This window comes from Myotis myotis, unplaced genomic scaffold (assembly GCF_014108235.1).
Source record: "Myotis myotis isolate mMyoMyo1 unplaced genomic scaffold, mMyoMyo1.p scaffold_m19_p_6, whole genome shotgun sequence".
Taxonomy (NCBI): domain Eukaryota; kingdom Metazoa; phylum Chordata; class Mammalia; order Chiroptera; family Vespertilionidae; genus Myotis; species Myotis myotis.
The window spans coordinates 90,728,537-90,744,241 of record NW_023416368.1 but is presented as its reverse complement, the minus strand read 5'-3'; the positions used below and the strand labels follow the sequence as shown (position 1 = coordinate 90,744,241).

At 49.8% G+C, this 15,705-nt stretch overlaps 1 protein-coding gene across 1 annotated transcript; it reads right to left on the bottom strand.

Moving 5' to 3' along the window:
- Positions 1-902: 902 nt before the first annotated feature.
- On the bottom strand, positions 903-13,938 carry R3HCC1 (R3H domain and coiled-coil containing 1). The gene is made up of 9 exons (XM_036314066.1): positions 13,836-13,938; positions 7,899-8,032; positions 7,489-7,616; positions 6,952-7,089; positions 5,564-6,167; positions 4,421-4,593; positions 2,707-2,777; positions 2,091-2,186; positions 903-1,210 (listed from the first exon to the last, which is right to left on the bottom strand). The coding sequence occupies exons 1-9, from the start codon at positions 13,936-13,938 to the stop codon at positions 1,074-1,076; spliced, it is 1,584 nt and encodes a 527-aa protein (XP_036169959.1). The 3' UTR covers positions 903-1,073.
- Positions 13,939-15,705: the final 1,767 nt, after the last annotated feature.

The window sequence follows — 15,705 nt, the reverse complement described above, 5'->3', positions numbered from 1 at the left end:
CTTGTGCCCTCGGGTCCACTCCCGCAGAGCTGGGGTCTGGTGTGGCTGCAGGGGGTTCCCTCCATACACCCCCAAAGGAGCAATACCTGCCCCTTGAGAGCTGCCTAAGGTCACAAAAACACAAGTCACCACCTCTCCTGAGCTCTTGCTTTTTGCTGGTTTTTGTCAGGGGCACAGCAGTGGTTAGGCCCGAAGGGACATCTAGCCTCGACACGGCTCCGTCCAAACCAGAAAGCAGTGCTCCGGGGCCTGTCCGTGCAGCTGCTCTTGTGGGGGAGGCAAACTCGGTGGCCACTTGAGATTTCACCACGTGGCCTTGTTCGTGTTTATTTCTGCACGGAGCCCTTTGGAGCTGTGCTGACAGGAGACATTGGGGCCGGTCCAGGGTGGGCCATCAGCACTCCCACAGCCACAGCCTCTCTGCACCCCCCAAAGCAGGTTAGGGCACCCAGCTCATGAGGGGAAACCGCACAGGGGTCACACAACCGGTGCAACCTCCTCCCCAAGCTGGGCAGGTTCTTCGCAAAAATGCCTCCGGGCCCAGCGGAACCCCTCCAGGCAGTCTGGTGAGTGACCAGTTTCTTCAGTGTCCCCAGGTCTAAAATGGGAGGCAAACAGCGCCCTCTAGTGTCCCACGGCAGACCGTATTTTGAAGCAATCATGGAATTTTTGTTCTTAATTCTCACCCTGAGGGTATTTTTTCCATGGAGAGAGTGGGAGGGAAGGAGGGACGGAGGGAGAGGGAAAGAGAGACACATCAATTGGTTGCCTCCCACATGCTCCCTGGCCAAGGCCAGGGATGGAACCTGCAACCCAGGTAGGTGCTGACCGGGAATCAAACCCATGACCCTTCGGCATGCAGGCTGACGATCTAACCACTGAGCAACACCAGCCAGGGCAGATTATGACAACTTTAAGTGTTTATTTTTTCTCAACTTCTGGAAGTAGACCAAATTGAAGCCCACCACGCCCCACAGTGACGCTCCAACGGGAGGACAGGGCTGCTCTGTAAAGGCTTGTGGTGTTGAGGTACCAGCTTGTCACGGGGTGTTGGTCCAGGCTGGCTGGGCCTCTCAGGGCCTCGGGGAGGTAGGAGACTCAACAGCAGGCTGCTCTTTCTTGTTGTGCTGAAGCCCCAGGGCCCGGGCCACCAGCCTCCGGGCCACGGCTGTACTTGTCTGTGGTCTCTCCTTCGCCAGACGCAGGAGCTCTAAAAGGAAACCCCGTGGGGTGGGGACTCGAATTCAAGACCATGACCACCTCCCCTCCCAGTGACAGCAGCCTCAGAGGCCATCTGAGCCAACCTCTAGGACCCGTGTGCCCGCAGCCTGGCCAGATGCAGTGAGAGGAGCCCGCCTCGGGCTGCCGGGTCCTGACCTAATCCTGCCCCCTCTCTGTGCCCCGCCCGTTTCTCCACCTCCACAGTACACCTCCCTGCTCTGTAGGGCCATGTGGGAGGGAAATCATGTCAAGGTGGGACACCGAGAGCTCTGGGACAGACAGGGTATTTACTGTCCCCAAGAAGCACGGGGCAAAGGCCACACGATCCAGAGTGTGGAGGGCGTCGGCAGGCCTCTTCTGGGCCAGTGTTGCTGGCCTCTACAAGTCCCCATCATGCTTTCTGGAAAGAGAAGGGGCTGGGGAGGAGCCGTCACTTATTTGGCACCTTTTGTGTGCCTCTCCTCTCCCGGTGGGTCTGCCAGGCTCTTGTATCTACGCCGCCAGCATACTCTGTATGATCTGCTTATTGTACAGAGAAAGAAAACAACTCACAGACATTAAGTGGCTCACTCAAGGTCAACTTAAATAAGTGACAAAGCCAGGATCACACGCAGGGCGGACTTCTACCCACTGCTCAACATGGTTCCCACGGACTTGCGGAAAAGACCCGGCTTCTCCCTGAGCAGGTGTGAGCGGGAGGGCAAGCCCCAAACAGGGCAGCTGGCAGACGCCTGCTGGGCGTCCCCGGCACCCGGGTGTGGGAGGAGCACCCCACTGGCCATTGAGCTCAGGGGTCCTCAAGCAGAGAGCTGAACAAGGGGGGCTGACCGACGCACACGGCCTGCCCCGCGGGACAGCCGCTCCCTTACTTGGCCTCTGCAAGGCTTTCAGCTTCGACTGCTTGCTTCCCTGCGTGAGGGGCCGGATCTTGAGCCCTGAGAACTCCCTGGTCAGGGCTTCAGCAGCTGTGGAAAGAAAACATCTGGAGCCATCCTCTCCTCTTCCTGGGAAGGCCCCCTCAGGGCCCAGGAGCACACATACCACCCAAAACCAATGCAGCCACTTCATGCGCCCGTTCAAAGCCCAGGGACAGGGCTGCCTGGAGGCCACTGTGCCAGCTGCCCACCCACATGCCTGCATGGCCCCGCCTGGTGCTCAGAGGGAAAACCTGTGAGCCCAGCTTCCACCCTCCGCCCTGCGCTGCTTTAGACCTAAAAAAAAACAGCACTTTCAACACGTGGAAGCACCTAGGGCTTGGCCTGTGACATGTGGTCAGTGTCACCTGCACCCAGAGCCTCTGGACGGAGGGCACTAACGTGAATAGGAAAGGCTGTGACTGCCTGGCCGAGCCCACCTGCTCCCTGGGCTCCTGCATCAGGGCTGGGAGTGGGCTGCAACCTGGACCCGGGCGGTCGACACCAGGGAGACCAGGGCCCCTCCCTTTCAGTGACAGAGAAAGGGCGGAGCCCACGTGAAGCCGCCTACCTGAGGCCAGGCAGGGGAAGACGCCGAGCGCGTGCGTGTCGTCCACCCACTGAATCTTCAACTCCTTCTCTCTGAGGCGGGGAAGAGGAGGCAGAGAGACTATGACAGCAAACGGCACAACCCTTTCTGCTACAGGAAGTTCCCTCCCACCTCCAATCCACAGACACTACGAGCCCAAGACAAGTTCCATCTCCTCGGGGAAGGAGACAATCGTTCGCAACAGACCTCTGAAGACCATGTGGTTGGCTTCAGCAAGACCAATCACCTGACCAACGGTCCCTACTCCTGGGTCTGGCGAAGCCAGGACTGAGAGAGCTCAAAGTCGCAACACCCAGGGGGATGGAGGCTCCTACTGGCGCTGGCACAGCCCCCAAGGGCGTGGGGGCGGAGGCTGGAGACAAAAGGGTTGTGTGGCAGGGACAAGGGACAGGACCTAAAATCCGCATGTGTGTGTTACTGCTCCCCATCAACTTTCCTCCCGGTGCTCAGGCAAGCAGCCCCGAGTCTGAGGCCACACAGCAGCTCCCGCCCCGCTCCTCTGCGGGCCAAGGCTACGCTGGCTGAAGAAGTCACAGGTGCCCCGGGTTGGCCACGTGGGAAAAGGGATTTTTATTTATTCATTTACTTATTTTTGTTAATTCTCACCTGAGAATACTTTTTCCATTGATTTTATTTCCTTTTGTTAATCCTCAGCCGAGGATATTTTTCCACTGATTTTTAAGGAGAGTATAAGAGGGAAAGATAGAAACATTGATGTGAGAGAAACACATCGATTGGTTGCCTCCAGGCCGGGGAGGAGCCTACAACCAAGGTTTGTGCTCTTAACCGGAATTGAACCTGGGACCCTTTGGTCCGCAGGCTGACGCTCTATCCACTGAGCCAAACCTGCTCTATCCATTCAGCAAAACCGAGTAGGGCTCCATTGACTTTTAGAGAATGGAAGGGGGGGAGAGACAGAGAAACACCCATGTGAGAATCACATCGATTGGTTGCCTCCCGCACGCGCTCTGAACAGGGCTGGGGATGGAGCCTGCAACTGAGGTCGTGCCTTTCACTGGAATTGAACCCAGGACCCTTTAGTTTGGGGGCCTATGCTCTATCCACTGAGCCATACTGGCTAGGGCAGGAAAGGGATTTTTGAAAGCATACGTAGGAAAAGAGAAGGGGGACGGGAGCAAGGAAAATGAGCATTAAAAACAAAAAAAGAAGACTGGAGTTGGAGTTAAGGAATTTGGGGGAACAGGAGAAGTCTTTTCTCTGGGTATATCCCTTCAGCTCCCATTTCCACCTGATTCTTCCCCAGACTCAGTTCCTGCATGGAGATGACCCTCATTCTGTTGACGGACTGACTGGGTAGCTGGGATATGGAACAAGGAGGTGGGGGGTGGGCTGCCTGCGTCCTGCATGGGGAGGAGGGCCCCACTGGGGCTGGCAGGCATGTGGGCCTGCAAGGGTGCTGCATGTGCCAGTAGGACCAGCTCTAGGGCCTCTGGAACACACCTACAACCAAAAACCGCTCTCCTCTTCCCCCACACGGCCGGTAGGCTGAACTGCCCAGAAGTATGGAGCCCACAGCACTGGCATCTGCTTTCTGCCTTTCTTTCTAGGTGGCTGGGCACCGGGAGAGGGGCCCAACAACAAAGGCGTGTGCTAGGTCCTCTCTAGAGGGAGCGCCCCGCCTCCTCTGCCTCCCCGAAGCCTGGCCTGTACTCACTGGAACTCGGAAAATGCTGCCAGCAGGTCCTCCGTCTTGAGTGTCGAGTCAAAGTCATAGATCTCCACCACGTGGGCAAAGTCCTGCTCTCCCGGCAGCTCCTCTGTGAAGGAGGACGTGTCCACATGGATCTTCTCCACCTGAATCTCCTTCTGGGTCAGGTTGTCCGTTATCTGGGGGAGATCAGGCCGTTTAGCCAGGAGCTCTGGCACAGGGCTCCACACAACTGCTTGCAAACCCACAGAGGCCTGCAGGCTTCTGGGTGGGCAGGGGCGTTAGTGTTAAGGGTGGGTGCCCGTGGGAGCCACACCTGGCAGGAGCCTAGGAAAGGCAGCACACAGGAGTGGAAGATGGAGAAGGGCTGGCAGTGAGGGAGGGAACTTGCTTTTATGGAGTCCCCACTGGGTGACTCGCACCTACACATTATGTTTCATGGAATCCTGAAAGCTCTATTCTATATATCTGCTTCACAGAAGGGGACACTGTAAGTCAAGGAATTAAGTTATTCTGCCCAAAGATGCAGTCAGTAGAGACAGAGCTGGGCAAGTCCAGGATCTTTCCTTCCCTCCTGAATGACGTGATATTAAGCAAGTCTTTCTGGTCTCCATCCTTCACCTATAAAATAGCAATAAAACACACCTGCCCTCCCATCTGAACACCACAGCCAGTCTCAGGGAGACACTGTTCCAAGCAAACAAGATTTGTAAGACAAAGCTTCAGAAGGAAGAAAAAAATTCATGACCAACATCTGCAGTTCCTTACAAAGCAAACCCACCCACATACATCCTATCTGCTACCTAGTGAAGGATGTATTATCACCTGCCTTTCAGATGAGGAAACCGAGACTCAAAAGCAAAAGGACTTGCCCGTAGTCAAATAGCTCCTATGTGGTTGAGCCGGGACCCAAATCCACACCCCTGACCCCATACCCATGAGCCTCCTCCCTCCACGGTGTCAGTCCTGACTCCTCCGGGCCAAAGCCCCGTGCTTTACCTCCATGTCCCCTCAGGGACCCCTATCACCCAACACACGGCCCTTCTCAGCCAGCTCGTGCCCGCCCCTCCATGACCCTTGGTCCCAGCCACCCAGGACTGCACCCACCTCACTTCCGCCCTCCCTTTTCCGGGCTTAAGAGCTCATCACCTCCTGCAGCAGTTCACTGTAATCTTCCTCGGAGAAGCTGCCAGGCCCCTCAACTTCCACCTCCTCCTCTTCCTCCTCTGCTGCCACACTCTTCTCCGGCTCACTCCCATTCCCCTCTTCCAAGTCCAGCTGCGCACCGGACAAAGGCTGTGTGGCCTTCTCCAGGCGGTCTCCGGTCCCTGAGTGGCTCCCAGGCCCCGAGGGCTCAGTTCCCCCTGGGTCCTGCAGCTGCTCATTCTCGCAGGGCGGGCCGGGGCCCTGTAGGTCCTCAGTTGCCTGAGTCTTCAACACAGGAGGTTCCTGAGCGGCACTGGGGTCCCCAGCACCGACATCCCCAGGCTCTTCCAGGAGTCTGCCAGCGGGAACGTCAACCTTGTGCCCCGGGGGAGGGGTTGGCGCCCATTCTTCTGGCTTGCGCAGTACCCGAGGCACGTACAAAGCCTGGTCCGGCTTGCGTCCTCGATGCCCCCGTCCCCTGCCTGCCCGCGCCCCTCGGGGACCAGCAGCCGGTCCCTGGTTTGAGGTGGGCCAAGGACCTCGGGACTTGCTAGGGTGGGAGGCAGGAGGGCGGCAGGGGCCAGAGAGTCCATCTGAACTGGGTAACCTGAAGCAGGAACAGAAGGTGATCAGAGCATGTCTGGGCCCCAGGGAAAATGATCTAGTGGAGCGACCGGCCGTTCAGGCCTGAGGCTCTCAAGTCAGCATTAGGCACAACCCACCGCCAAAACAACCCTTGAAAATACCTTAGGAAGGCACCCTAGCAGAGGCTGAGCACTATCTCTGACGTAGCCCCAAGCAGCCAAGCTCTCCCTCCAGTGTTTAAACTGCGTTAGAGACGGCTGAACCTTCCATTATGTACCAGGTAAATACCTGGTGGTATTAGGAAAATATTAAACATGGTTCGATCCTGGGTTTTGGCAACCAAAAAAAAAAAAAAAAAAGCAAACACGGGGCTTCTGGTCATTGTAAGATCCTAAGAGATGCACTTGGAAACGGGAATGAGTGAAGGCTCAGATGAGCTTCTCATATTCATTGAATGGCCTCTGGGGCACCCGCTCTGAGTCATGCGCAGACCCCCTCATTGCTTAAACTGCGTTCTCTCTCTCTCTCTGTTTTGGCCCAACAAGTATCGCTGAATTTGCTAAATGAACTCCACAAACAATGCACATCTATCCCACTACTGAAACAAGCACCGCTGACTTTAAGCAACTGAGGCTGGGGATAGAGGCAGCAGCCTGGGGGCTCTTTGCCCCAATTTCCTGACAAGCCGGGCCCCACCTCCCGCCCACCCGCCTTGCACTCCCTCCTCCCAGAGGCTGATCAGATCACTCACCTGCCCACACCCACAAGGAACTACCAAGGGCCCTCGAAGGCAGCAGGATACACACCTGATGTCCAGGTGACAGATGACCGTCCTCCTCTTCCAGCCTTCCCCAACAGAGAAGCTGCTCAAAAGATCAAAATTCTCTGCCGTCCTGTGGATCAGGTACCGAAGGCGACTGGAGAGTGGGGGGAAGAGAAGGACCCTGGGAAGGGGCAGAGGAGTCTGAGCAGGGCGCCAGGCGCAGCCTCTGAGGCCTGACCCCCCAGGTGCGCTCCCAGTCTAAAGGTGGCCTAACACCAGGCTCCCTCTGCCCCTTTGAGTCTCCAGCTGACTGCAAAGGGCCTGCGCACAGCGGTTCTCACAGGAGTTACTGTCCGGGCCCCATTCCTGTGCTGGGCCCCTTCAGTCTCCAGGTAACGCTCAGAATTACAGACGAAAAACGTATCTGGGAGAGGCCAGAGTGCAGATCGGGAAGCCTAAAGGCCAAGGTCAAAGACGACTGCAGGCCCGCGACCCTGGAGGCACCACTGGGGAAGGGGCAGGGGGGCGGGGTGCACCCTGTCCTTCCTGGCAGCAGGGCGGGCCCCTCCAACACTCTTACTTGGACAGCTGCTTCTGCAGCAGGAAGCGGTCCAGCTCTTCCTGGACGCGCTGCACGAAGTCATTCTCCGTCGGGGAGAGGAAGACGCCATCCAAGCAAAGGAGGGCCAGGGTGAAGGGTGGGAGAGCCTGCGGGGCAGACGGCCAGGGGCAGGATCAGGGCACAGAGCCGAGCCACGCCAACCCCGCAGTGTCGGCGCTGCAAGGGACTCGAGGCATCGTGTGCAGGTCTCTTCTCCGACCAGAGAGAAGCAGGCTCCGAGGCGGGGAAGGAGCGTGCCCAGACCTCCCGGCACAACAGCAGCTCTGCACCGAGGGGCCCCGCCCCCGCTGGCGCACGCCGCCCCCGCACCCGAGCCCGATGTTGCGGGGCCTTTGTGCCCAACCTGCGCACGGTCGCCCCAGGCTCACCGGCTCTAGGGCTCGGGCCGGGCCGCCTCGAGCCTCTTGGGGGGCGCGGTCGGCCCTCCCCAGCCCGGAGCCAGGGAGCCGGAGAGCGCGGGCCGGCGCGATGGAGGGCACCCGCCCCAGGCCCGCCCGCCACACTCACCGCAGCCCTCACCGCAGCCGCCCAGTGCGCCGCCGACGGTCGGAGGATCCCCAGAAGTCTGCGCGCCCCTTCGCGCCCGACAAAAGCCTCGACGGAGGCGCAGCGCCACTGCGCGGCCCGGGGGAGGCATTGCACAAATAGCGGAGGGCTTGTCATTTTTTTTTTTTTTGCCCCGGAGCGCACACTGTGTTCTAAATCCAGCCAACACTTCTGAGTGGCACCTATATAGGCCTTGCGGGTACCAGATTTTCCGGTTCCTTGTTTCCCTCCCTAGGGAAGTAACAGAGTAACAAAGAGAAGGGAAGTGTCTGGGCATCAGAAATATTTCTCTTCTTTTTTTATTCCTTGTTATTGAATTATTGGGGTGAGACTGGTTAACAAAATTACACAGGTTTCAGGTGCAATTCCACATCATCTGTGCACTGTATTGTGTGTTCACCACCCCAAGTCTCCATCCATCACCATTTATCTCCCCATTTGTTTGTTTTTTTCCCTGGCCCTAGGAGATAGATCTGAAAAAATGTTGTTACGAGAAATGTCCCAGATTTTACTGTTTTTGGTTTCTTCTATGGTTGCTATGGTTTCAAGTCTAACATTTAAGTCTTTAATCCATTTTTAATTTATTCTTGTGTGCAGTGTAAGAAGGTGGTCGAGTTTCATTTTTTCGCACATATCTGTCCAAGTTCCCAACACCATTTATTGAATAGACAACCTTTACTCCATTGTATGTTTTTGCCTCCTTTGTCAAATATCATTTGACTATAAAGGTGTGAGTTTATTTCTAGGCTCTGTATTCTGTTCCATTGATCTATATGTCTCTTTTTATGCCGGTACTATGATGTTTTTTATTACTAGGACCTTGTAGTATAGTTTGATATCAGGTAGCATGATTCCTACAACTTTGTTCTTCTTTCTCAAGATTGCTGGGACTATTCAGGGACTTTTATGGTTCCGTATTAATTTCTGGAATATTTGTTCTAGTTCTGTGAAATACACCATTGGTATCTTGATAAGAATTGCGTTGAATCTATAGATTGCTTTGGGCTGTATGGACATTTTAATGATGTTAATTCTTCCTATCCATGAACACAGTATATGCTTCTTCAATTTCGTTCTTCAGTGTCTTATAATTTTCTAAGTACAGGTTTTTACATCCTTGGTTAAATTTATTCCTAGGTATTTTATTCTTTTTGAAGCAAATGTGAATAGGATTGTTTTCTTAATTTCCCTTTCTGATAGTTAATTATTGGCGATTAAAAATGCAACCAATTTCTGGATATTTACTTTATATCCTCCTACTTTACCGAATTCATTTATCAGTTCTAGTAAGTTTTTGGTGGAATCTTCAGGTTTTTCTATATACAGTCTCATGTCATCTACAAATAATGACAGTTTTCCTTTTTCCCTTTCAATCTGGATGCTTTTTTTTTCTCCTTCTTGTCTGATTGCTGTGGCTAGCACTTCCAGTACTATGTTGAATAAGAGTGGTGAAAACAGACATCCCTGTCTTGTTCCCAATCTTAAGGAACATGCTTGTAGTTTTTCCCCTTTGAGTATGATGTTTACTGTGGGTTTGTCATATGTGGCCTTTATTATATTGATATATGCTCCCTCTATTCCCACTTTGCCAAGAGTTGTGTTGTGTGTGTGTGTTTGTTTGTTTGTTTGTTATCATAAATGGGTGCTGGGTTTTATCAAATGCTTTTTCTGCATCTATTGTAATGATCATGTATTGTTGTTTTTAATTTTGCTTATGCAATGTATCATGTTTATTGATTTGTAGATATTGTACCAACCTTGCATCCCAGGAATAAATCCCACTTGATCATGGTGTATGATCTTTTTAATGTATTGCTGGATCCTGTTGGCTAATATTTTGTTGAGGATTTTTGCATCTATGTTTATCAGGGATATTGGCCTATAATGTTCTTTCTTTGTAGTGTCTTTATCTGGTTTTAGAATTAGGATAATGCTGGCCTCATAAAATGAGCTTGAGAGTCTTCCCTCCTCTTGAATGTTATGAAAGAGTTTGAGAAGGATAGGTGTTAGTTCTTCTTTGAATGTTTGATAAAATTCACCTGTGAAGCCATCTGATTCAGGACTTTTGTTTGTTGGGAATTTTTTTTATTATTATCACTGCTTCAATTTCATTACTTGCAACCTATCTATTCAGATTTTCTGATTCTTTCAGATTCATTTTGGAAGATTGTATGTTTCTAGGAATTTATCCATCTCTTCCAGATTGTCCAATTTGTTGACATGTAGTTGTTTGTAATGTTTTCTTATAATCTTTTGTATTTCTTTGGTGTCAGTTGTTACTTTTCCTCTTTCATTTCTGATTTTACTTATTTGGGTCATCTCTCTTTGTTTCTTGATGAGTCTGGTTAATGGTTTGTCAACCTTGTTTATCTTTTCAAAGAACCAACTCTTGCTTTCATTGATCTTTTGTGTTGTTTATTTAAAGACTCTATGTTGTTTATTTCTGCTTTAATCTTTATTATTTCCTTCCTTTTACTCACTTTGGGCTTTGTTTATTGTTCTTTTCCTAGTTCCTTTAGGTATAAAGTTAGATTGTGTGAGACATTTCTTGTTGGTTGAGGTACGCCTGTATTGTTATGAGTTTCCCCGTAGCATTATTTAAGCTGTGAGCTATAGATTTTGGTTTGTTGTGTGTTCATCTTCATTTGTTTCAAGGTACCTTTTGATTTCTTCCTTGATCTCATTGTTAACCCATTCATTGTTTAGTAGTATGTTATTTAGCCTCCATGTGTTTGTGTCCTTTTTTTGTGATTAATTTCTAGTTTCATGCCATTATGGTCAGAGAAGATGCTTGGTATGATTTCAATCTTCTTAAATTTATTGAGACTTGTTTTGTGTTCTAACATGTGGTGTCTCCTAGAAAATTTTCCATGTGCATGTGAAAAGAATATATATTCTCTACTTAGGTGTGAAATGCTCTGAAGATATCAGTTAAATTCATCTGATCTAGTGTGTCATTTAAGGCTGCTGTTTCCTTGTTGATTTTCTGTCTGGAAGATCTGTCCATTGATGTCAATTAGGTGTTAAAATCCCCTACTATGACTGTACTGCTGTCAATCTCCCCTTTTATGTCCATCAAGATTTGCTTTACAAATTTAGGTGCTCGTATGTTGGGTGCATAAATGTTTACAAGTGTTATATCCTCGTGTTAGATTGCTCCCTTTATCGTTATGTAGTGTCCTCCTTCGTCTTTTACTATGGCCTTTGTTATAAAGCCTATTCTTTCAGATATACAGGTAAGTATTGCTATCCCAGCTTTTATTCCCTTTCCATTTGCATGAAATGTCCTTTTCCATCCCTTTACTTGTAGTCTGTGTGTATCTTTCATTTTGAGGTGAATTTCTTTTAGACAGTATGTGCATAAATGCATCTTGTTTTCTTATCTGATTCAGCTACCTTATATCTTTTGATTGGGGCATTTAAGTGGGCACCAAATATTTCTCTACCTTTTGTGCATTACTTCCCTTCCTCATTGATAGAACCTGCAGAGGTCCAAACCACTTACAAGCTGTCCCAGCCTTGTGGGTGACAGGCAGGGTAGCCACTCACATGGTGATTTGCAAGCCATCAAATTATACTACCTACTACATCCAGAAAAAAACTCTGGCACCCATCTTAAAGAGGGCTTGTATTCTTGCCATGGGACAAGGGGCTATAATAACCTGGGAGACCAAGGTTGAAATCCATCCTACTGTTTTCTGAAAGGTGCTGAACTGTAATCCCCTTGACCATCCTGAATTCAGAAGCTTAGAGCCAAGGAGGGCCCTGAGCTTCCAGCATTTAAGTTCCAGGCCTAGGACCCTCAGGGGTAGGACAGCCTGAGTGGGCTCTGAGGTAGGCTATGTGGGCGAGGTCAGGGAAGAGTAGACTCAAAAGGCCAGGTGGGACAAGAGGCTGGAAACAGAAAAAAAGGAGAAAAATTACGATACATTTTGCCCCCTCGCAGCTTTTCCCAGAGTATTTCTAAAAATGATGGTGGTATTATATCACATTTACAAACACTATCTTTCCAATAGTTTTTTTTCCCAAGAATAAAAAGGACCTAGACTAAAGACAAGACCAAGTGCAAAGAGAACTCAGGGAGTCAAGTCATAAGCCTCTGGGTGGGGAGGCATGACGGTGAGAGCTGATTCTGAAGGCTTGACAGGTCTCCTGCCCCACGCCTGCATCCTGGAGAGGCATCCAGCCCCTGGGGACAGGGGGCAGAGGATGAGAGGGCAGCAGGAGGACATGGGCCACCCAGTTGGTTCTGACTCTGCCAGCCCCACCCACACTCCATGCTGGCTTAATCAAAGTGGGAGCAGCCCTGAGAGAGTGTTTATACAATGGCGTTAACAACCAGGCCTTCCTGATTGAGAGGTGTGAGCCTCAGAGGCAAGCCCAGTTAGCAGCTGTGGACCAGATACAACCTGGGAGAAATATGCATGCTGACTCGAAAACAAAGGCCCACTTTTCTCAACAAAGTCACTGTCTGTCCTCAAAGTGGAGGGGCAAACCTAAAACCCAGGAAACAAGCCGTGTCTCCACCTCCTTGGAGCTGGTCCACGAGAGGAATTCAACACATTCAGAAACAAAGTTCTCCATCCTTGGCCGGTGTTTCTCAGCGGTTAGAGTGTCGGCCTGAGCACCAAAGGGTTGCAGGTTTGATTCCTGGTCAAGGGTAGTTACCTGGGTTGCAGGTTCAATCCGTGGCCCGGTTGGGGTATATGTGGATGTGTCTCTTTCACATCTATGTTTTTCTCCTCCTCCAACCTTCCTTCCACTCTCTCCTAAAAAAAAAAAAAAAAAAAAAAAAAGAAGCGAAGTTCTCAGAGGAAGGCTGCCCATGAACTCTGTTTCTACCACAGCCTCTTCAGGTAACTCAGAAGCTGTACAGAAGACCTCCACACTGGGGTGCCTAAATAGATGAGGAAGGACCAGAATGCATCTACCCACACTATGTGGGGACAAATAGCAGGTGAAGATAGGGTGGTCCTCATTCAGGCGGGGGGGGGGGGGGGGAACAGAACAAAAAAGCACACAGGATATGCAGAATTCCACAGCAACAAATAAAGAAAAGCACAGCAGAAAAAAGATAGAGGATGAGAGTGCGTTGGAAGATTCTCTTGGGCGTAGGGAGAAGAGGAAAATTTCAGTTAACTGCTTCACATTCCCAAGGAAATAAAAGAAAGCCTGATTTCTCTGTCACAACGGGTAAACCAACAGATTGCGATGAAAGAACTGTGAGAGCCCCGGGACGATGTAAAGAGGCAATCATGTTCATCATAGAAGCAGCAAAAACTAGAGCCAATGACACTAAAAACAAATCAGTGGCACGGAATAAAGGCTTGTGAAAACAAAGAAAACTACTGGTTATGTAGAGCTTGCCATCCATATAACCTGCATGTATTTAAGCTTCATAGCAGCCACTTCAGATGCAGAGTGTAACCCTTCCCTTATTGTAGGAGAATAACCTGAGGTCTTCCCAAGGTTGGGAACTCACTCAAATCCAGATCTAGCTTGACTGCTACTAAACGCCACAAAAGTTAAGATTTTCCACCTTTAGAATGGCACTAGAATTGCCTGTTCACTGTGGCCAATAGCCAGGCTCAGAGGTCAGGAATTCAATAAATTAGATGAATCAGTCAGCTGGAGAAGAATGCTAGGTGTGTGCTGTAGAATTTTATCTGAAACAGGGAGTATGATTGAAAGAGTATGAGATTTACTTTCATAGCAGGAACATGGGTTGCAAACAGTCCTATCTGAAAGGATGGACCTACAGTACCCTGTGGCCATAGTGACCCGATAGCCCAGGGCACCTGTCCTTGCCGTGGGCTGGACCGCCTTGGCACCTGCAGCTCTGCAGGCTTGTCCCAGTGCCATGTCTAAGCCACCTGCACCTGCCTGAGCTGTCAACCCAGTAACTTCAGCTGGCTTGAGATGACAAACTAGTCTCTTCATGTTTAAGGTTAAGTTTAAGAATACCCAGTTTATGTTTGTTATTAAAGGTCCTTGTACTTATATAATCTCGCACATTAGTTGGTAATTCTAATTTAAAAAGTGAAATAGATCTCAGACTTACAATTTTCATTGGGCAGATGTAGGAGAATTTGATGGTTTGTAAAAAAATATTATAATATTAAAGAGAACTGGATTCATGTTATTTTAAGATCAACAAGAGTTGTTTAACTACAACACATAGGAAGGTTTGCTTCAGAGCCTGCTGGGTCATTCATTGGTATGTATAAGAAGAAAATCATGGCTTCTGGGAAGATGGAGAAAACATGCATTTCCCTATGCCTCCCACTAAACACAGCTAAACACACTGGACATTATATATCAAACAAGCATTAGGAGACTCTGAAAGTTGGAGAGAAGAAGGCAGAGCAGCTAGGGACCTTGGGTTCCAAGGAACAACAAAGTGGTAAGGTTCTTGGGTGTGTTTTTATGCCTCAAATTTCCAGACTTGGATCTTGAATAAGCCAGGAACCCAGAAATACCAATGGACACAAACCAAAAATAACACCACCCCAACAAAAGCCTTTGTCTATTAGTCAAAGGTGCAGGGTAGCATGACAGAACACAGACAGTAACTGCTCTGCCACAGCCAAACACCATCTCCATCACACCACAAAGGCCAGGTAGGAACCTAGACTGTCACCCTCACCTGGTTGTAATGAGGAGTCACAACCAAGATGATGTCAGAGATGGTCAAGTAGGGAGTTAGGACTTCCCTGCATTCCACGCAGTAAGGGGCCCCAACCCCTGCCTGCAGAGTCAGAGGTCAGAGGGGAGAACCTGACTTCCACCCCACACAGCAATAAAATGGCACCATCCCCTTTGCCCTCCTCACTGGAGTGCTGTCAGATGTGAACAGTAGGATTTTTGCCAGCACCCAGAGATCAAGAGGCTACCCCCACCCCATGGTGTCCGTGGAGACCATGCTGGGAACTACAGCAAGGCACTTCTACCCCTCCCACTCAGGAAAGTATCCATGGAGGCCTACAGTAAAGCCAGAATTCCCACTCCCACTCAGCAGTAATGAAGAGCCCCTCAGTCAGGAAACCTGAACTTTAACCTCCACCTGGCAGTTCCAAGGCAATCCCCCCACCCCAGCCCCCTGCTGGAGTGGTGCCAGAGAAAGAGAACTTAACCAGAGATATAAATAAGATCCAGAACCTCCTAACACCCAAGATGTCCAGGATTCAATAAAAAATAACTTGTGATACCAAGATCTGGGCAGATCTCAGACTCAATGAAAAAAGACAATCAATACATGCAAACGACAAGATGCCAGAAATGTTAAGTTATCTGACAAATATTTTAGAGCATCCATGATAGATATGCTTCAACGAGCAATTATGAACATATTTGGAATAAATGAAAAAATAGTTTTAGCAAAGGCATAGAAAATATAAAGAAGATATAAAACGGTAATTTTAGAATTGAAAAAATACAATTACTGAAATGAAAAGCTCAGTAGCAAAATAGAAGGGGGAAAGAAAAGAACCCGTGAACTGGTAGAAAAATAGAAATTGCCCAAACTGAACAGCAAAAGAGAAAATAGACTGAAAACAAAAATGAACAGAGACTAAGGGGTCTGTAGAACTACAACAGGGAGATTTACCATATTTTCCCATGTATAAGACA

Coding starts and splice junctions, on each gene's coding strand:
- R3HCC1 (XM_036314066.1), bottom strand. CDS start 13,938: ATGGCACTGGGACAAGCCTGCAGAGCTGCAGGTGCCAAGGCGGTCCAG. Junction 7,090..7,488: donor CTGCAGAAGCAGCTGTCCAA/GTAAGAGTGTTG, acceptor GCCCCTTCCCAG/GGTCCTTCTCTTCCCCCCAC. Junction 6,168..6,951: donor ATCTGTCACCTGGACATCAG/GTGTGTATCCTG, acceptor TTCCTGCTTCAG/GTTACCCAGTTCAGATGGAC.